Raw genomic sequence first — 22,722 nt, 5'->3', positions numbered from 1 at the left:
TTTTCTCGTGACATATTGTACTTCATGATAATGGTAAAAATTCTTTGATAGTACCTGCGTTTATTTGTGAAAAAAACGGAAATTTGGCGAAAATTATGAAAATTTCGCAATTTTCCAACTTTGAATTTTTATGCAATTAAATCACAGAGATATGTCACACAAAATATTTAATAAGTAAAATTTCCCACATGTCTACATCAGCACAATTTTGGAACCAAATTTTTTTTTTGTTAGGGAGTTATAAGGGTTAAAAGTTGACCAGCAATTTCTCATTTTTACAACACCATTTTTTTTTTTTTTAGGGACCATATCTCATTTGAAGTCATTTTGAGGGGTCTATATGATAGAAAATACCCAAGTGTGACAACATTCTAAAAACTTCACCCCTCAAGGTGCTCAAAACCATATTCAAGAAGTTTATTAACCCTTCTGGTGCTTCACAGGAATTTTTGGAATGTTTAAATAAAAATGAACATTTAACTTTTTTTCACAAAAAAATTACTTCAGCTCCAATTTGTTTAATTTTACCAAGGGTAACAGGAGAAAATGGACCCCAAAAGTTGTTGTACAATTTGTCCTGAGTACACCGATACCCCATATGTGGGGGTAAACCACTGTTTGGACGCATGACAGGGCTCGGAAGCGAAGGAGCGCAGTTTGACTTTTCAAACGTTGTATTTTCCCAAGGGTAAGAGGACAAATTAAATAACTTTTGGGGTCGAATTTCTCCTGAGTACGCTGATACCCCATATGTGGGGGGGAACCACTGTTTGGGCGCATGGGAGGGCTCGGAAGGGAAGGAGTGCCATTTGGAATGCAGACTTCGATGGAATGGTCTGCAGGCGTCACATTGCGTTTGCAGAGCCCCTAATGTACGTAAACAGTAGAAACCCCCCACAAGTGACCCCAAATTGGAAACTAGACCCCCCCAGGGAACTTATCTAAATGTGTTGTGAGAACTTTGAACCCCCCAAGTGTTTCACTACAGTTTATAACGCAGAGCCGTGAAAATAAAAAATCTTTTTTTTTTCCCACAAAAATAATTTTTTAGCCCCCAGTTTTGTATTTTCCCAAGGGTAAAAGGAGAAATTGGACCCCAAAAGTTGTTGTCCCATTTGTCCTGAGTACGCTGATACTGCATATGTTGGGGTAAACCGCTGTTTGGGCACCCGGGAGCGCTCGGAAGGGAAGAAGCACTGTTTTACTTTTTCAACGCATAATTGGCTGGAATTGAGATCGGACGCCATGTCGCGTTTGGAGAGCCCATGATGTTCCTAAACAGTGGAAACCCCCCAATTATAACTGAAACCCTAATCCAAACACACCCATAACCCTAATCCCAACAGTAACCCTAACCACACCTCTAACCCTGACACACCCCTAACCCTAATCCCAACCCTATTCCCAACTGTAAATGTAATCTAAACCCTAACCGTAACTTTAGCCCCAACCCTAACCCTAACTTTAGCCCCAACCCTAACTGTAGCCCTAACCCTAGCCCTAGCCCTAACGGGAAAATGGAAATAAATACATTTTTTAAATTTTTCCCTAACTAAGGGGGCGATGAAGGGGGGGTTTGATTTACTTTTATAGCGGGTTTTTTAGCGTATTTTTATGGTTGGCAGCCGTCACACACTGAAAGACGCTTTTTATTGCAAAAAATATTTTTTCCGTTACCACATTTTGAGAGCTATAATTTTTCCATATTTTGGTCCACAGAGTCATGTGAGGTCTTGTTTTTTTCGGGACGAGTTGACGTCTTTATTGGTAACATATTCGGGCACGTGACATTTTTTGATCGCTTTTTATTCCGATTTTTGTGAGGCAGAATGACCAAAAACCAGCTATTCATGAATATCTTTTGGGGGAGGCGTTTATACAGTTCCGCGTTTGGTAAAATTGATAAAGCAGTTTTATTCTTCGGGTCAGTACGATTACAGCGACACCTCATTTATATCATTGTTTTATGTTTTGGCGCTTTTATACGATAAAAACTAATTTATAGAAAAAATTATTTTTGCATCGCTTTATTCTCAGGACTATAACTTTTTTTATTTTTTTGCTTTTGATGCTGTATGGCGGCTCGTTTTTTGCGGGACAAGATGACGTTTTCAGTGGTACCATGGTTATTTATATCTAAATAGAAGAGAAAATCCAGCTTCCAAAAATATCCAATTTATTAAAGTTAAAATCCAAGGTCCAAAAACATGGTTCACAGGAGAAGAGATAGCAGCATGGTACGCGTTTCGAACACTAGGTTCTTTTTCAAAGCTGCCTACTATGCACCAGAATGAGGTTTAAATAGCAACTGTGACCAATCACAGTGAATTAATCCACACCTGATACATCAGTAATTATATACAATAAAAACGCAATGATATTGCAAAAGAGAAAAACAAAGGAAAGATATAATACAGACATATAAAAAACATATAATGTGACTAAACAGCATTGATCTCTCAGTAATGAAACATGATTTCCTTGCGAGCATTTAAACCCATGGGATAGCAAGTGTTAAGGCAAAACATCCAGTAGGCTTCACGCGTCATTAAGCGTCTTTTCAGATCTCCTCCTCTGGCTGTTATCAGAAGTTTTTCAATGCCGACAACCTGAAGAAATGCAGTATCTCTTTGATGACTGGTAATAAAATGCTTAGAGGCGTGAGACATAGAGCGATTATTATTAGTGGAAACAATAATGTCAGTGATATGTTCAGAAATACGTGTCTTTAACATGCGATGGTATGGTAGATATATCGACGATTTGCTGCTCATATGGAGTGGCGATGTATCTACCATACCGGAGTTCCTCAGTTATCTCAATTCTAATGAATTCAATCTTTGTTTTACATGCAGCCATAATTCACACATGATTTCCTTTTTGGACTTGATGCTGCATAGTACTGTTGGCGATGGTATTGCCACTTCCACATTTCATAAACCTTTATCTGGTAATAGTATTTTACATGCGTCCAGCAGTCATCCTGGACATACAATAAAGTCTATACCAGTGGGTGAGCTGACTAGAATAACCAGAAATTGTAGTGATGCTAGCATTTTAAAGCAAGAGACTGATTTGTGTTGTAAAAAATTAGAAAAAAGAGGCTACTCTAATTGGTCTCTGGATAGAGCCAAAAATATAGTACAACATAAAAAACGTAGTGACATGCTGTTATCTAAAAATAAGAGTAAATTGCATCAAAACCAAAAAAATTTTTGCTCCATTAAATACAGTCCTCAATACAATAACATCAAATCTCTTATTTTGAAAAACATTCCTATTCTTTATGAGGATGAGATTCTCTCCAAAATTCTGTCTTCAGGCTGTCAGGTGATTGCAAAAAAGGCTACTACTTTGTCTGATATTCTTTCACCCAGCCTATTTAGATCTAGTAAGGTCTCCCACACATGGTTACATCATAAAGGCTTTTATCATTGTGGTGCTTCTAAATGTCGCACATGTGCGCATTCCACTGTTATGCATTCCTTTACTGATAGTAGTAACAGACAAGAACACAACATTCAGCAATTTATTAACTGCAATAGTAAGAATGTAATTTATATGATAACATGCATCAAATGTAATTTAAGCTATATAGGTTGCACTACTCGCATGTTAAAGACGCGTATTTCTGAACATATCACTGACATTATTGTTTCCACTAATAATAATCGCTCTATGTCTCACGCCTCTAAGCATTTTATTACCAGTCATCAAAGAGATACTGCATTTCTTCAGGTTGTCGGCATTGAAAAACTTCTGATAACAGCCAGAGGAGGAGATCTGAAAAGACGCTTAATGACGCGTGAAGCCTACTGGATGTTTTGCCTTAACACTTGCTATCCCATGGGTTTAAATGCTCGCAAGGAAATCATGTTTCATTACTGAGAGATCAATGCTGTTTAGTCACATTATATGTTTTTTATATGTCTGTATTATATCTTTCCTTTGTTTTTCTCTTTTGCAATATCATTGCGTTTTTATTGTATATAATTACTGATGTATCAGGTGTGGATTAATTCACTGTGATTGGTCACAGTTGCTATTTAAACCTCATTCTGGTGCATAGTAGGCAGCTTTGAAAAAGAACCTAGTGTTCGAAACGCGTACCATGCTGCTATCTCTTCTCCTGTGAACCATGTTTTTGGACCTTGGATTTTAACTTTAATAAATTGGATATTTTTGGAAGCTGGATTTTCTCTTCTATTTTGTTCTATTGTTTCACGTGAAGACTGCACGGCATCCGGGCTTCCCCCACAACAAATGCCTAGTAGGTGAGCTGGTTTCTCTCCATTTTTTTTTTTTTTTTTTTTCTTTTGTGTTATTTATATCTGTCTTTTTGATCGCTTGTTATTCCACTTTTTGTTTGGCGGTATGATAAAGCGTTGTTTTTTGCCTCTTTTTTTTTCTTACGGTGTTTACTGAAGGGGTTAACTAGTGGGCCAGTTTTATAGGTCGGGCCGTTACGGACGCGGCGATACTAAATATGTGTACTTTTATTGTTTGTTTTTTTAATTTAGATAAAGAAATGTATTTATGGGAATAATTTTTTTTTTCATTATTTAGGAATTTATTTATTTTTTTACACATTTGGAAATTTTTTATTTTTACTTTGTCCCAGGGGGGGGTCATCACAGATCGGTGATCTGACAGTTTACACAGCACTCTGTCAGATCACAGATCTGACTTACAGCACTGCAGGCTTCACAGTGCCTGCTCTAAACAGGCTCTGTGAAGCCACCTCCCTCCTGGCAGGACCCAGATGCCGCGGCCATCTTGGATCTGGGCCTGGAGCAGGGAGGGAGGTAGGCAGACCCTCGCAGCAACACGATCACATCGCGTTGCTGCGGGGGGCTCAGGGAAGCCCGCAGGGAGCCCCCTGCCTGCGCGATGCTTCCCTGTACCGCCGGCACATCGCGATCATGTTTGATCATATTTGATCGCGGTGTGCCGGGGGTTAATGTGCCAGGAGCGGTCAGTGACCACTCCTGGCACATAGTGCCGGATGTCAGCTGCGATAGGCAGCTGGCCCCCCGCCGCGCTCCCCCCGTGAGCGCGGCCGATCGCGTATGACGTACTATCCCGTCGGTGGTCATAGGGGCCCACCCCACCTCGACGGGATAGTACGTCCGATGTCAGAAAGGGGTTAATGATATTACGATTTTCCATTTTTGAGCTTTAGTTCTTTCCTCCCCCTCTTCCAAGGGCCATAACTTTTTTATTTTTTCCTTCAGTGTAGCTGAATGAGGGCTTGTTTTTGGAGGACGAGTTTCACTTTTGAAAGACACCATCGATTTTACCATATAGTGTACTTGAAAACAGGAAATAAACTCCAAGTGCAGTGAAATTGCAAAAAAAGATCAATTCCACAATTGTTTTTTTTTTTTCTTTAACTCCTTTACCCCCAAGGGTGGTTTGCACGTTAATGACCAGGCCAATTTTTACAATTCTGACCACTGTCCCTTTATGAGGTTATAACTCCGAAACGCTTCAACGGATCCTGGTGATTCTGACATTGTTTTCTCGTGACATATTGTACTTCATGATAGTGGTAAAATTTCTTTGATAGTACCTGCGTTTATTTGTGAAAAAAACGGAAATTTGGCGAAAATTTTGAAAATTTCGCAATTTTCAAACTTTGAATTTTTATGCAATTAAATCACAGAGATATGTCACACAAAATACTTAATAAGTAACATTTCCCACATGTCTCCTTTACATCAGCATAATTTTGGAACCAATTTTTTTTTTTGTTAGGGAGTTATAAGGGTTAAAAGTTGACCAGCAATTTCTCATTTTTACAACATCATTTTTTTTTAGGGACCACGTCTCATTTGAAGTCATTTTGAGGGGTCTATATGATAGAAAATGCCCAAGTGTGACACCATTCTAAAAACTGCACCCCTCAAGGTGCTCAAAACCACATTCAAGAAGTTTATTAACCCTTCAGGTGTTTAATAGGAATTTTTGGAATGTTTAAATAAAAATGAACATTTAACTTTTTTACACAAAAAATTTACTTCAGCTCCAATTTGTTTTATTTTACCAAGGGTAACAGGAGAAATTGGACCCAAAAAGTTGTTGTCCAATTTGTCCTGAGTACGCCGATACCCCATATGTGGCAGTAAACCACTGTTTGGGCGCATGGGAGAGCTCGGAAGGGAAGGAGCGCTATTTGACTTTTCAATGCAAAATTGACAGGAATTGAGATGGGACGCCATGTTGCGTTTGGAGAGCCACTGATGTGCCTAAACATTGAAACCCCCCACAAGTGACACCATTTTGGAAAGTAGACCCCCTAAGGAACTTATCTGGATGTGTGGTGAGCACTTTGACCCACCAAGTGCTTCACAGAAGTTTATAATGCAGAACCGTAAAAATAAAAAATCATATTTTTTCACAAAAATTATATTTTTGCCCCCAATTTTTTATTTTTCCAAGGGTAAGAGAAGAAATTGGACCTCAAAAGTTGTTGTCCAATTTGTCCCGAGTACGCTGATACCCCATATGTGGCAGTAAACCACTGTTTGGGCGCATGGGAGAGCTCGGAAGGGAAGGAGCGCAGTTTGACTTTTCAATGCAAAATTGACAGAAATTGAGATGGGACGCCATGTTGCGTTTGGAGAGCCACTGATGTGCCTAAACATTGAAACCCCCCACAAGTGACACCATTTTGGAAAGTAGACCCCCTAAGGAACTTATCTAGAGGTGTGGTGAGCACTTTGACCCACCAAGTGCTTCACAGAAGTTTATAATGCAGAACCGTAAAAATAAAAAATCATATTTTTTCACAAAAATTATATTTTTGCCCCCAATTTTTTATTTTTCCAAGGGTAAGAGAAGAAATTGGACCTCAAAAGTTGTTGTCCAATTTGTCCCGAGTACGCTGATACCCCATATGTGGCAGTAAACCACTGTTTGGGCGCATGGGAGAGCTCGGAAGGGAAGGAGCGCCGTTTGACTTTTCAATGCAAAATTGACAGGAATTGAGATGGGACGCCATGTTGCGTTTGGAGAGCCACTGATGTGCCTAAACATTGAAACCCCCCACAAGTGACACCATTTTGGAAAGTAGACCCCCTAAGGAACTTATCTGGATGTGTGGTGAGCACTTTGACCCACCAAGAGCTTCACAGAAGTTTATAATGCAGAGCCATAAAAATAAAACAAAATTTTTTTCCCACAAAAATTATTTTTTAGCCCCCAGTTTTGTATTTTCCCTAGGGTAACAGGAGAAATTGGACCACAAAAGTTGTTGTCCAATTTGTCCTGAGTACGCTGATACCCCATATGTGGGGGGGAACCACCGTTTGGGCGCATGGGAGGGTTCGGAAGGGAAGGAGCGCCATTTGGAATGCAGACTTAGATGGAATGGTCTGCAGGCGTCACATTGCGTTTGCAGAGCCCCTAATGTACCTAAACAGTAGAAACCCCCCACAAGTGACACCATTTTGGAAAGTAGACCCCCTAAGGAACTCATCTTGATGTGTTGTGAGAGCTTTGAACCCCCAAGTATTTCACTACAGTTTATAACGCAGAGCCATGCAAATAAAAAATATTTTTTTTTCCACAAAAATTATATTTTAGCCCCCAGTTTTGTATTTTTCCAAGGTTAGCAGGAGAAATTGGACCCTAAATGTTGTTGTCCAATTTGTCGTGAGTACGCTGATACCCGATATGTGGGGGGGAACCACCGTTTGGGCGCATGGGAGGGCTCGGAAGGGAAGGAGCATCATTTGGAATGCAGACTTAGATGGATTGGTCTGCAGGCGTCACATTGCGTTTGCAGAGCCCCTAATGTACCTAAACAGTAGAAACCCCCCACAAGTGACCCCATATTGGAAACTAGACCCCTCAATGAACTTATCTAGATGTGTTGTGAGAACTTTGAACCCCCAAGTGTTTCACTACAGTTTATAACGCAGAGCCGTGAAAATAAAAAATCTTTTTGTTTTCCCACAAAAATTATTTTTTAGCCCCCAGTTTTGTATTTTCCCAAGGGTAACAGGAGAAATTGGTCCACAAAAGTTGTTGTCCAATTTGTCCTGAGTACGCTGATACCCCATATGTTGGGGTAAACCCCTGTTTGGGCACACAGGAGAGCTCGGAAGGGAAGGAGCACTGTTTTACTTTTTCAACGCAGAATTGGCTGGAATTGAGATCGGACGCCATGTCGTGTTTGGAGAGCCCCTGATGTGCCGAAACAGTGGAAACCCCCCAATTATAACTGAAACCCTAATCTAAACACACCCCTAACCCTAATTCCAACGGTAACCCTAACCACACCTCTAACCCTGACACACCCCTAACCCTAATCCCAACCCTATTCCCAACTGTAAATGTAATCTAAACCCTAACCCTAACTTTAGCCCCAACCCTAACTGTAGCCCCAACCCTAACCCTAGCCCTAACCCTAACCCTAACCCTAGCCCTAACCCTAGCCCTAACCCTAGCCCTAGCCCTAACCCTAGCCCTAACCCTAGCCCTAACCCTAGCCCTAACCCTAACCCTAGCCCTAACCCTAGCCCTAACCCTAACCCTAGCCCTAGCCCTAACCCTAGCCCTAACCCTAGCCCTAACCCTAACCCTAACCCTAGCCCTAACCCTAGCCCTAACCCTAGCCCTAACCCTAGCCCTAATGGGAAAATGGAAATAAATACATTTTTTTTTATTTTTCCCTAACTAAGGGGGTGATGAAGGGGGGTTTGATTTACTTTTATAGCGAGTTTTTTAGCGGATTTTTATGATTGGCAGCCGTCACACACTGAAAGACCCTTTTTATTGCAAAAAATATTTTTTGCAATACCACATTTTGAGAGCTATAATTTTTCCATATTTTGGTCCACAGAGTCATGTGAGGTCTTGTTTTTTGCGGGACGAGTTGACGTTTTTATTGAAAACATTTTTGGGCACGTGACTTTTTTTATCGCTTTTTATTCCGATTTTTGTGAGGAAGAATGACCAAAAGCCAGCTATTCATGAATTTCTATTGGGGGAGGCGTTTATACCGTTCCGCGTTTGGTAAAATTGATAAATCAGTTTTATTCTTCGGGTCAGTACGATTACAGCGATACCTCATTTATATCATTTTTTTATGGTTTGGTGCTTTTATACGATAAAAACTATTTTACAGAAAAAATAATTATTTTTGCATCGCTTTATTCTCAGGACTATAACTTTTTTATTTTTTTGCTGATGATGCTGTATGGCGGCTCTTTTTTTGCGGGACAATATGACGCTTTCAGCGGTACCATGGTTATTTATATCTGTCCTTTTGATTATTCCACTTTTTGTTCGGCGGTATGATAATAAAGCGTTGTTTTTTGCCTCGTTTTTTTTTTTTTTTTTTTCTTACGGTGTTTACTGAAGGGGTTAACTAGTGGGACAGTTTTATAGGTCGGGTCGTTACGGACGCGGCGATACTAAATATGTGTACTTTTATTGTTTTTTTTTTTTTTATTTAGATGAAGAAATGTATTTATGGGAATAATATTTTTTTTTTTTTTTTCATTATTTTGAAATATTTTTTTTTTTTTTTACACATTTGGAAAATTTTTTTTTTACTTTTTTACTTTGTCCCAGGGGGGGACATCACAGATCAGTGATCTGACAGTTTGCACAGCACTCTGTCAGATCACTGATCTGATATGAGTGCAGGCTGCTTCACAGTGCCTGCTCTGAGCAGGCTCTGTGAAGCCACCTCCCTCCCTGCAGGACCCGGATCCGCGGCCATCTTGGATCCGGGGCTCGAGCAGGGAGGGAGGTGAGGAGACCCTCGCAGCAACGCGATCACATCGCGTTGCTGCGGGGGGCTCAGGGAAGCCCGCAGGGAGCCCCCTCCCTGCGCGGTGCTTCCCTGCACCGCCGGCACATCGCGATCATCTTTGATCGCGGTGTGCCAGGGGTTAATGTGCCGGGGGCGGTCCGTGACCGCTCCTGGCACATAGTGCCGGATGTCAGCTGCGATAAGCAGCTGACACCCGGCCGCGATCGGCCGCGCTCCCCCCGTGAGCGCGGCCGATCGGCTATGACGTACTATCCCGTCCAGGGTCAGATAAGCCCAGGGCACCTCGACGGGATAGTACGTCTAAGGTCACAGAGGGGTTAATACCATGTTCACGGTCACAGGGATACCACAACACAGTGGGGTCAGACTGACTCATACACCTGCTGTAGTTCGTACGGATCCACCGTCCTATTAACAGTTCTGGCTTTCATTGCTCTGAGGTGCCTGGAGGTCACTGGAGTGGAAGTCGCCGGCACCAGCGCAGAAGATCCCTGAATGCAGTGCCCAGAGAAGAGGAAAAAGAGGCATGGATTTTTAATTCCGGCACCACAAGTGAAGTGTATGGGAGGGGGGTAGTATTATAATGAAGACAGGAGGCGGGGATTTCTGGAAGAAATCATTAGCATAACGACAAAATATAACATTTCTCAACAACAAGACCGTTAATATGAGAGACACAGGTAGGACTAGTGTAACATTTCTATTACCTGTATGCCCATATCAATAGGCCATGTACGTCCCAGGGGGTGACAGATTGCCTTTAAGAACCCACTTTCTGGCTTCCTTCCTTGTCAGTGATAGTTTACCACTTCCTGGTTTGGAGTTTATGAAGTTCAGTGTTCATAGCAGTCATTTGGAGTGATTTTCAGGAGATTTCTGTGTGGATTTGATTTGAGTGGTTTCCTCACTATCCTCTCCCATGTGGTTTGTCCCACCTACACCACCCCTATTTCCCACACAGTTGTTATGTGAGTGTATTTGTATGATTATAGTTTTCCTTTATCTGCCTGTTTACCCTGTCTGTCTGATTTGTGTTATCCTATACACTTCTGTCACATACCTCCCTGAGTGGGGGAGGAAACGCATCAGTGTTAATATAGGAGCATAAAGTACGAAACCACGGCGTCTCCACCATCAGGAGTAATCTGGGGGACAGGGGTAGCCTAGGATTTCCCTAGCTTGAAAAACAGGATAGATGCCCATTGTCCCTGGCAATAACGTGCAGTCGTCCTGTCCCCTTTGCAGAAAAGCACCTCTAAAGTATGAGGTTTCCCCTACCACGCTTCACAGTTGGGTCAGTGGTTTTGGGGTTGCACTCATTCTTATTTCTCCAAACACGGCAAGCTGAGTTGATACCAAAAAGTTCTATTTTGGTCTCATCTGACCTCATGACCTTCTCCCATGGCTCCTCTAGATCAGGGGTCCCCAACTCCAGTCCTCAAGGCCCACCAACATGTCATGTTTTCAGGATTTCCTTAGTCTTGCCCAGGTAATAATTGCATCACCTGTGCAATGCAAAGGAAATCCTGAAAACATGACCTGTTGGTGTGCCTTGAGGACTGGAGTTGGGGACCCCTGCTCTAGATCATCCAGATGGTTATTGGCAAACTTCAAACAGGCCTGGACATGTACTGGCGTGAGCAGGGAGGACCTTACGTGTCCTGCAGGATCTTAATCCATGACAGCGTAGTGTGTTACTAACAGTAATGTTTGAGACTATGGTCGCAGCTATCGTCAGGTAATTGACCAGGTCCTTCTGCATAGATCTGGGATAATTCCTGACCTTTCTCAGAATCATCCCTACCCCACGAGGCGAGATCTCGCATGGAGCCCCAGACAGAAGAACATTGAGAGTCATCTCGTTTTTCTTCCATTTAGAATTGTGCAGACAGTTGTTGACTGTTCTCCAAGCTGCTTGCCTATTGGACTGTGACCAATCCCAGCCTTGTGCAGGTCTACTATATTGTCCTTGGTGTGCTTAGACAGTTCTTTGGTCTTTGGTTTTGGCCATGGTGGGGAGGTTGGAGTGTGATTGATTGAATGTGTGGACAGGTGTCCTTTATACAGGTAACGAGTTAAAACAGGTGAACTTAATACAAGTAATGAGTGCAGAGCAGGAGGGTTTCTTAAACAACTTACAGGTCTGCGATAGCCAGAATTCTTGCTGGTTGGTAGGTGATTAAATACTTATTTCATGCAATAAAATGCAATTTATTTATTTAAAAATCATAAAATGTGATTTTTCTGGGGGGATTTTTAGATTCTGTCTCTTACAGGTGAAGTGTACAGTACCTACGATAAAAATTACAGACCTCTCCACTCTTTGTGGGTGGGAAAACTTGCAAAATCGGCAGTGTATTAAATACTTATTTTCCCCACTGTATAGGGTTTTTTTATTTAAGTGGTGAGAAAAAAAAATTACAAAATTTGTAAGAATAACATTTTTTGCTTATGTTGCCTTCTTACAAGACCTGTAGAGTTTTCATTTTTCAGGATCTGGAGCTGGGTGAGGGCTTATTTCTTGCAGCTAGCGCTGATGTTTTTATTGATTTTTTTTGTTGTTGTTATATTTTCAATGGGGCTGATTTGAACTTGTTTTCTGTTTATATTCTTAAAACCTTTTATTTTCCCCCACAATTTTTTGCTGACTTTAATAGTCCCGTTAGGAGACTTGAAGCCGAGTTTGTCCAATCGTCAGTACAACGGCCATGAGCCTGCATTCACAGCAGATTGAAAATGATAGGCACGGGGGTCTTCTGTAGAGCCTCAGCTGTCATGAGAACCCATCGGCGCCCTTGTCATGTGATCGCAGGGAGCTGATGGATCTGTGATGAGCTTCCAGTCAGTGCATGTTAAATAATTATCTTCAGGACTGGTATAGTTCCTACAATGTCGGCGCTATGTCTTGTGAAGTCACGTGACATTATTAATATTACTGTTCCACGAGTATTTATTTCATACTGCAGGTGCAAAATTACCACAAAGAATTGCATATAAAAAGGGAAACCTACTACAGAAGGGTGAAATGTAATTCTTCTACACAAGCAGAAAGTATTTGCCTATAATGGTCAAAAAACAACAAAATGACATTTTTATTTCAATAGTCTTACCTTTAGCTAAAATGAAGGTAGTCCAAGAGCATTTCAGAATGCTATCTGCAGTGGCCCTGTGAGATGAATAATATATGAACACCACATATATCACTAGTGGAATAAAACAATACAATAAAAGAACCTGAAAAGATCACAATTTACATCTACCTGCAATCCAAAACTTTGCAACACAATTATGCTTCCTTTGCAGCTAACAAGTTAATAGCTGCATTAAAAAAGTGCTCAGACACCAAAGTCAGAAGGTGGCTGGTAATTGAACAACTATTAAAGGGAGTCTCACCCACCCAAAGAGCAAATTCGGCTACTGAAACATTTATATATGGGACTTAGTCCCTATAAAAATCATACCAGTAATATACATGTGTGTTGCAGCTGCACATAAATTCACTTTTAATCCACATGCCAATGAGGGAGCTGAATCAGTGACCCTTTGATGTGGCCAATGGCTGCTCAGGGAACCATTACACCCTGATTTCTATGTCCATCACTGTCCCTGACAGTCCTTGTTTTTTTACAATGAGTTCTCCCTAAAGTCTAATCTCTGTTCCCGCTTACATTAACTGACAAAAGAGGAGCCAGGAGACATGTTCATAGTGTCAGCATAGGTAGACACTTTGTATGGATAGAAGCACACTGTGATCTCCGGCTCCATTCAGACTGTGTAGCGAGTGAATGGCTTCAGAGAAAATGCGTGCAAACCGTGCACCGGAGCAGCCTCATCTGCATATGGATTAAAAATGTACCTGCAACAAAAGCAGTAAAATGGATAACATTAATCCATACTGGCTGCTACAGTGCTCCAAACTGTCACCAGGGAATCTATCTATCTATCTATCTATCTATCTATCTATCTATCTATCTATCTATCTATCTATCTAATAATTGAACATGCACAACCAAACAAATGATCTTTGCAGGAATATTATTTCACAGAACTATTATTTGTGGATCAGAGATCTTTAATTCAACTGAAACTACTGGATTAAAAAAGTGAATCACAGCCAATTTCATTGCAGATGGAGGCAGTCTGATCCGTCGGCACAAACTCGTTTTGCTGTAAGATTTTACCCAAAGAATGTTTGTTCTGGTTGAAATCATCAATATACCTTAGATAACAGTCAGATATCTCTCCAAGGCCAGTCTCACACGTCCAGATAATTCCGGTACCGAAAAAAAATCGGTACCGGAGTTATCCGTGTGTCCGTGAGCTCACGTAGGCCATCCGTGTGGCACACGTGCGGCACACGTGTGCCGACTGGGTACCACACGGAGCGTGCAGGGGACAGCGCTAAAGATAAGCGCTGTCCCCTGCATCTGGTGCTGAAGCCGCCATTCATATCCTCTCTCCAGCAGCGTTCGCTGGAAAGAAGATATGAAAAATCCTTTTTTTTTTTTTTTTTTCGTGTTTTAAATAAAGATCCCTGTGGGAGGGGGGAGGGGACAGGGATCTTTATTTAAAACAAGAGAAAAAAAAAAAAAGGGATTTTTCATATCTTCTATCCAGCGAACGCTGCTGGAGAGAAGATATGAATGGCGGCTTCAGCACCACGTGGGGGGGACAGCGCTTACTGTAGCGCTGTCTCCTGCACGGCACACGGACTGCACACGGACAGCGTTCACGTTCTGAGCCACTGACGTGTGAAACCGGCCCAATACACATAAATGACTGGCTTGGCAGAGCGACCGTTCATGTGTTCATGCAGTGGGGAGAAGAGGAAAGCTGCTGCGGTAAAGCAACCTGCCAAACTCTTAAGGAGGCCCCCATACAGACTAGGAGATCGGCAACTTCCACTAACTTATCTAATATGTATGGGGACCTATAGGCCAGGATGTCTGACTTCAGACAACAGGATATTTATGAATAAAGAACCTAAAAATATACTCACATATTTGTCTGGTCCATGAAAATGTTCTCAAAGGTCCTTAAGAGAAAATAAATGGCAAACAATTACTTTGTTTTACATATACCATGTCAACATTTTCATTGTGGCTCTTATTGCACAAGATAAATTACATTTCCTCAGATTGTAAGCCTGCGAGCAGGACCCTCACTGTAACCATTGAACTAGGTGTTACTTTGTGACGTCTTTACGGTCTGTATATGTCCTCGATTAAATACCGTAAATAAAGTTATTATTAAGAATAAATGTCACTGTTAACCCCTTAACGACCGCCGATACACCTTTTAACGGCAGCAGTTAAGGGTACTTATTCCTCAGCACCGCTTTTTAACCACTCTGAGAAAAGTGTATAGCGCCCCCCCCAGCGTTGGGAAGCCCTGATGAACTCAAAAACAGGTTTCGCAATAGCAGTATGTGGAGACAGAAGGATAAATAAGTGTTATTCACTGGCTGTAAATTCATATTAATATATAGACCAAGCTGGATATCAGATACAACATGATAATGATAAAAAAGAACCACAACTAAATCCACCAGCAGGATATCAGATAAAGCATAATACCAACGAAATAGCCAGAGGGGGGTCATGTGACCTCTACGCGTTTCACCACACAGTTCATCAGGAGGCTAGATGGATGGATATTGCAAAGTTAGGGTTGTGGTTAGGGCTATGGTTGGGATTAGGGTTATGGTTGGGATTAGGGTTAGGTGTGTGTTAGGGTTATGGTTAGAGTTGAGATTAGGGTTAGAGGTCTGTTGGGGTTAGGGTTGGAGTTAGAATTGGGGGTGTTACACTGTTTAGGTACGTCAGGGGGTCTCCAAACGTGACATGGCGCCGCTATTGATTTCAGCCAATTTTGCATTCAAAAAGTCAAACCTTCCTCCCTCACTCCTGAGCCCTGCCATGAGCCCAAATAGTGGCTATCCCCCACTTACGGGGTATTGGCGCACTCAGGAGAAATTGCACAAGAAATTTTGTGGTCCATTTTCTCCTGATACCCTTGTGAAAAAAAAAAATTAGTTCCAAAGTCATTTATGAAAAAAGTGAAATGTTTATTTTTCTCCTTCCACATTGCTTTAATTCTCGCGAAGCACCTGAAGGTTAATAAACTTCTTGATGTGGTTTTGCACACCTTGGGGGTGCAGTTTTTAGAATGGCATCGCTTTTATATATTTTCTGTTATATTGACCCCCAAAACTCACTTCAAATGTGAGGTGGTCCCTAAAAAAATGGTTCTGTAATTTTGTTGGAAAAAGAAGAAATTGCTGGTCAACTTCTAACCCTTATAACGTCCTAACAAAAAAAAAATGTTTCCAAAACTGTGCTGATGTGAAGTATACATGTGGGAAATGTTATTTATCAACTATTTTGTGTAACATATCTCTCTGATTTAAGTGTACAAAAATTAAAAGTTTGAAAATTGTAAAAGTTGTTTTTTTTATAAATGAACACAAGTTAAATCGAAGAAATGTTACCACTAACATGCAGTACAATGTCACGAAAAAAAAAACAATCTCAGAATCCGTGGGATATGTTGAAGCGATCCAGAGCTATAACTTCATAAAGTGACAGTGGTCAGAATTATTAACCCCTTTACCCCCAAGGGTGGTTTGCATGTTAATGACCAGGCCAATTTTTACAATTCTGACCACTCTCCCTTTATGAGGTTATAACTCTGGAACGCTTTAACGGATCCCGGTGATTCTGACATTGTTTTCTCGTTACATATTGTAATTCTTGATAGTGGTAAAATTTCTTTGATATGACTTGCGTTTATGTGTGAAAAAAAGGAAATTTGGAGAAATTTTCCAACTTTGAATTTTCATGCCCTTAAATCACAGATATATGTCACAAAAAATACTTAACAAGTAACATTTCCCACATGTCTACTTTACATCAGCACAATTTTGGATTTCTTGTTAGGGAGTTATAAGCGTTTAAAGTTGACCAGTGATTTCTCATTCTTACAACACAATTTTTTTTTTTTTTTTTTTTTTAATCGACCACATCACATTCGAAGTCACTTTGAGGAGTCTATATGATAGAAAATACCCAGAAGTGACACCATTCTTAAAACTGCACCCCTCAAGGTGATCAAAGTCACATTCAAGAGTTTATTAACCCTTCAGGTGCTTCACAGGAATTTTTGGAATGTTTAAGAAAAAAAATGAACATTTAACCTTTTTTCACAAAAAATTTACTTCAGATCCAATTTGTTTTATTTTCCCAAAAGTAACAGGAGAAATTGGACCCCAAAAGTTGTTGTGCAATTTGTCCTGAGTATGTGGGGGTAAACCACTGTTTGGACGCATGGCAGAGCTCGGAAGGAGCGCAGTTTTGGAATGCAGACTTAGATGGATGGATTGGTCTATGGGCTTCACGTTGCATTTGCAGAGCCCCTGATGTACCGAAACAGTAGAAACCCCAAACAAGTGAACCCATATTAGAAACTAGACCCCCTAAGGAACTTATCTAGATGTGTTGTAAGAACTTTGAACCCCCAAGTGTTTCACTACAGTTTATAACGCAGAGCCGTGAAAATAAAAAAATCTTTTTTTTTTCCCCACACAAAAATTATTTTTTAGCCCCCAAATTTTTATTTTCCCAAGGGTAAAAAGAAGTTGGACTCCAAAAGTTGCTGTCCAATTTGTCCTGAGTACGATGATACCCCATATGTTGGGGTAAACCCCTGTTTGGGCACACAGGAGAGCTCGGAAGGGAAGGAGCACTGTTTTACTTTTTCAACGCAGAACTGGCTGGAATTGCGATCGGACGCTATGTCGCGTTTGGAGAGCCCCTGATGTGCCTAAACAATGGAAACCCCCAATTTTAATTCCAACCCGAACACATCCTTAACCCTAATACCAAACATAACCCTAACCACACCCCAACCCAACCACGTCCTTAACCCTAATCCTAACCCTAACCACACCCCTAATCCCAACCATAACCCTAATCACACCCTAATCCTGACACACCCCTAACCCTAATCCCAACCGTAAATGTAATCCAAACCCTAACTTTAGCCCTAACCCTAATGGGAAAATAGAAATAAATAATTTTTTTATTTTATTATTTTTCTTTAACTAAGGGGGTGATGAAGGGGGGTTTGGTTTACTATTTATACCAGGTTTTTATAGCGGGTTTTTGTTTGGAAGCTGTCACACACTATAAGACACTTTTTATTGCAAAAAATAGTTTCTGCATCACCACATTTTGAGAGCTATAATTTTTCCATATTTTGGCCCACAGAGTCATGTGAGGTTTTGCTTTTTGCGGGACGAGTTGACGTTTTTATTGGTACCATTTTCGGGCAAATGACATTTTTTGATCGCTTTTTATTACGATTTTTGGGAAGCAGAATGAACAAAAACAAGCAATTCATGAATTTCATTTGGGGGAGGTGTCTATACTGTTCCGCGTTTGGTAAAATGGATAAAGCCGTTTTATTCTTTGGGTTAGTACGATTGCAGCGGTACCTCATTTATATCATTTTTTTATGTTTTGGCGCTTTTATACAATAAAAACTTTTATATAAAAAAATTATTTTTGCATTGCTTTATTCTAAGGGCTATAACTTTTTTATTTTTTTTGCTGATGACACTTTACGGTGGCTCGTTTTTGCGGGACAAGATGACGTTTTCAGCGGTACCATGTTTATTTATATCAGTCTTCTTGATCGCGTGTTATTCCACTTTTTGTTCGGGGGTACGGTGATAAAGCATTATTTTCACCTTTTTTTAAAAAAAAAATTTTTTACAGTGTTCACCGAAGGGGTTAACTAGTGGGTCAGTTTTATAGGTCGGGTCGTTACGGATGCGGCGATACCAAATATGTGTACTTTCATTTTTTTTTTTTTAATTTACATAAAGAAATGTTTTTGGAATTTTTTTATTTATTTTTTTTCGTTATTTAGGAATTTTTTATAAAATATTTTTACACATGTTAATTTTATTTATTTTTTAACTTTTTTACATTGTCCCAGGGTGGGATATCACCATATAGTGACAGATAGCTGATCTGACACTTTGGAGAGCACTGTGTCAGATCAGCGATCTGACAGGCAGTGCAGGAGGCTTGATGGCACCTGCTCTCAGCAGACACTGAACGCCACCTCCCTGCAGGACCCAGCGGCCATCTTGGATCAGGGGCCTGCAGGAAGGAGACAGGAGGAGACCTTCAGAACAACGCGATCACATTGCATTGTTCTGAGGGTCTCAGGGAAGCACGCAGGGAGCCCCCTCCCTGTGTGATGCTTCCCTATACCACCGGAACGATGCGATCATGTTTGATCGCAGTGTTCCGGGGGTTAAAGTGCCGGGAGCGGTCTGTGATAATCAGACGACACCCGGCCACGCTCCCCCCATGAGCGTGGCTGATCGCATATGATGTACTATCCCGTCCATGGGAGTTAAGTCCCAGGTCACATGGACAGGATAGTACGTCCAACGGCAGAAAGGGGTTAAAAGTGATGGTGCTTTCAAGATATGTAAGTTGCTCATGCCATAGGCACTGATGTAACTCCATACCATCAGTGATACACACCTCTGAATTGTGTTGTGATAAGCTGGGTGGTTCTTTTCGTCTTTAGACTGCAAGACACGGCGTCCATTGTTTCCATAAAAAAATTTTCACATTTTGATTCATCTTGCCACAGTATAGTTCTCCTTTTTTCTTCACTACATTTGAAATGCGCTTTGGCCCAAAGATAGCAGCGTTTATGGATTATGCAGAATTATAGCTTCTTTTTTGCATAACTTGCATTTGTAGACTGCACAGCAAACTATGTTCACAGACAATTATTTCTGGAAGTATTGATGAGCCCATGCAGTGATCTGCATGACAGAGTCATGCCTATTTTTAATTTAGTGCCCCATGAGGGTCTATAGATCACAATCTTCCAATACGGAATATCGGCCTTGTCCCTTGTGCAGAATCTCTGAATTTCAGAGGAACAGCATAGTACGGATTCTAAGAAAGGGACTTTTCTCATAAGATGCAATTTGCAATCAGCAACCCGGTGCAATGCTTTAGGGGTTTTTCTCTGCTCTGTACTTTCAGCGAGGAGCACTACTTTGAGATATATCAGTCTTCGTAAACCTGACCCACTGTCAGGATTCTGCTTCCCACGGGTCTATCAATATACATGACTGTAACTGAATGAGAGAGATCACCGTGGACATGTAGCATTGTACTCACATTACTAGCAGTATACTCCAAAAGGTTTGTGTGAATACAGTACACACCTCTGCCCTTCCCATGTAATTACCTGCTCAGTGACGCTACAATGTGCAGACTTTGACATTTACAAGGGACAAGTTTGATTAAAAAAAAAAAAAATAAAATCATAGCAACTCTGGACAGTATATCTACCTCTTCATTCAGCCTGCACTATGAAATACTGTAGGCTGAATGTACACAGAATGGTTACAGAAATGTGTGCAACTTTCTCTTTCATCTCTGAGGCTTGCCAAAATCCATCTGTGTGCTCCCACTCTGGTCCTCTGCTCACTGCTCACCATCTTCAGATATGTCACCGCTGCTCAAAACATCTTGCTAGTGAAGGCAGATTAAGGACAAGGAAGATAACAGAGAGATGTGACTGTGCTTGCGTTGCCAGCGCCATTTTGTTGGAGACAATTATTGTGCAGGCGTGATATTTCAAATAGGAGGCAGATCACTGGAGGATTAGTGCCTGGTCATTCACACAGGATGGTGAATAAGAACATATCAGAGAACCAAGATAAGACCCTGCCAACCGGCAGCCCCGATGTGCGAACATATCAGAGCACCAAGATAAGACCCTGCCAACCGGCCGCCCCGATGTGCGAACATATCAGAGAACCAAGATAAGACCCAGGCCAACCGGCAGCCCCGATGTGCGAACATATCAGAGCACCAAGATAAGACCCTGCCAACCGGCAGCCCCGATGTGCGAACATATTAGAGCACCAAGATAAGACCCTGCCAACCGGCAGCCCCGATGTGCGAACATATCAGAGCACCAAGATAAGACCCTGCCAACCGGCCGCCCCGATGTGCGAACATATCAGAGCACCAAGATAAGACCCTGCCAACCGGCCGCCCCGATGTGCGAACATATCAGAGCACCAAGATAAGACTCTGCCAACCGGTCGCCCCCATATGCGAACATATCAGAGCACCAAGATAAGACCCTGCCAACCGGCCACCCTGATGCGCAAACACATCAGAGCTCCAAGATAAGACCCTGCCAACCGGCCGCCACGATGTGCGAACATATCAGAGATCCAAGATAAGACCCTGCCAACCGGCCGCCCCGATGCGCAAACACATCAGAGCACCAAGGTAAGACCCTGCCAGCCGGCCACCCCGATGCGCAAACATATCAGAGCTCCAAAAAAAACTTGATGTATTGAAGTCCAACAACAGACAAGACATAGGCATTTGACAAAAATAAAAAAGCAGTCCTGCATTAATTACAAAATAGACAAATGAAACAAAAAAATAACGTGATTGCTAAACTTAGCAATAAATCACGCAAATCTTAAAAGTAACAATTTTTCTGCAATTCTTTAAAAAGCTGGTTTTTACCTCTGAAATTTTTGGTACAAGTGGCAAGTTGTTTCATATTTTTTCTTAAGCTTCGAGACCGCATTGTCAACTTTAGTGCTCAGATTATCCATGTTGATATCAATTTGATTTAAAAGCCCAAAACATCTGCTGACACTGTGAGAAAGATGGAAATTTGGGTAACGTTAAAGGCGAGAAAAAAGGAATTTCAACATAAGTAGAGATAAAGGAATGGTACAACTATGTATTTCATACAGCATTGCATATAGTTCTATGATAAGAGAAGTGATAGGGTGCGTGTCCACTATCCGGATTTACAGCGCTTTGGACAAAGCAGAAAACTCGCTCCGCCCAAAGCGTCGCCCCCTTATATATGCGCGGTGATTCTGGATGTGCTCATTGCACACATCCGGAATCTCCGCACCCCACACATAGGGCCCTGTGATTTACCTTGCGGTGACGCAAGGTAAACAGACATGCTACATTCTAAAAAGAGGCGCCACATGTCCGGAAACGCAGGGCCGCCGGGTGCGTGTTCGCACACATAGTGGAGACAGGATTTCATAAAATCCCCTCCACTATGCTGTACCTTCTGGACACTGCGGATTGAACGCTGCGGTTGTACGCAGCTTTCAATCCGCAGCTAATCCGGATGTAATCCTGAACGTGGACACATACCCTTAGTTGACTACTGTATAAGAGAATGAAAGTTTACCTTACATCTAAAGCTCGTAGAAGTTCAGTAAATGTGAAAGTCATGTCATCAGAGTTGACGGAGGTGATAAACAGGCAAAGTCCCAACGCTTCAGTGTTTCCTAGAGTGTCCCGCTAACAAGCAGAAATTAGATGGTTATTACAGGATTCCACCTAGTTTGAATTAAAAAAACATTCAAAAGGCACATAGAAAATCTTTACACTATGTTCACATGAAGCATTTTTTTTCTGTTTGTTTTGTTGTTTTTTTTTGCTGTATTTTTTTTATGCAAATTAAAAACTGCTTTTTTACTGTACCAGTAAAAGCGATGAGATTTTAGAGATCTCATGCACACACTTGGTTTTATTTCCTGATCTAATTTGAAAATTACAGCATTTTTTTGTATCTGCAGAATGTCAGAAAGTGAAAATACGGTAATAATGCAAAAAAAAAAAAAAAAAAAAAAAGACGTAACAAACGTTTTTAGCAATGTCTTTGAAGCATTTTTGGTGAATAACACTAACTTTGTAAATCATATACTGTAGACCAGGGGTCTCGAACACGTGGTCCATGAGGCTCCATTGTGCTGATCTCGGGCCCCTGAGACGGTTGTGGCCCGGTCCAGGGGCTGCCGATGTTGGCGTTCCTTTTCAACTTAATGTCTGTCCTCGGAC

At 41.4% G+C, this 22,722-nt stretch overlaps 1 protein-coding gene across 1 annotated transcript in view; it reads right to left on the bottom strand.

Moving 5' to 3' along the window:
* The window catches only part of RB1 (RB transcriptional corepressor 1), a 398,991-nt gene that overhangs the window by 316,007 nt on the left and 60,262 nt on the right, over positions 1-22,722 (bottom strand). Inside the window, exons 3-6 of the mRNA XM_069758297.1 lie at positions 22,070-22,182; positions 21,376-21,510; positions 14,787-14,822; positions 12,898-12,953 (exon numbers count right to left, since the gene is read on the bottom strand). Coding sequence (XP_069614398.1) covers positions 12,898-12,953; positions 14,787-14,822; positions 21,376-21,510; positions 22,070-22,182 — 340 coding nt within the window. The remainder of the gene's footprint in view (positions 1-12,897; positions 12,954-14,786; positions 14,823-21,375; positions 21,511-22,069; positions 22,183-22,722) is intronic.

This window comes from Ranitomeya imitator, chromosome 3 (assembly GCF_032444005.1).
Source record: "Ranitomeya imitator isolate aRanImi1 chromosome 3, aRanImi1.pri, whole genome shotgun sequence".
Taxonomy (NCBI): domain Eukaryota; kingdom Metazoa; phylum Chordata; class Amphibia; order Anura; family Dendrobatidae; genus Ranitomeya; species Ranitomeya imitator.
The sequence above is the reverse complement of the archived record's forward strand: the minus strand, read 5'-3'. Positions and strand labels throughout refer to the sequence as shown.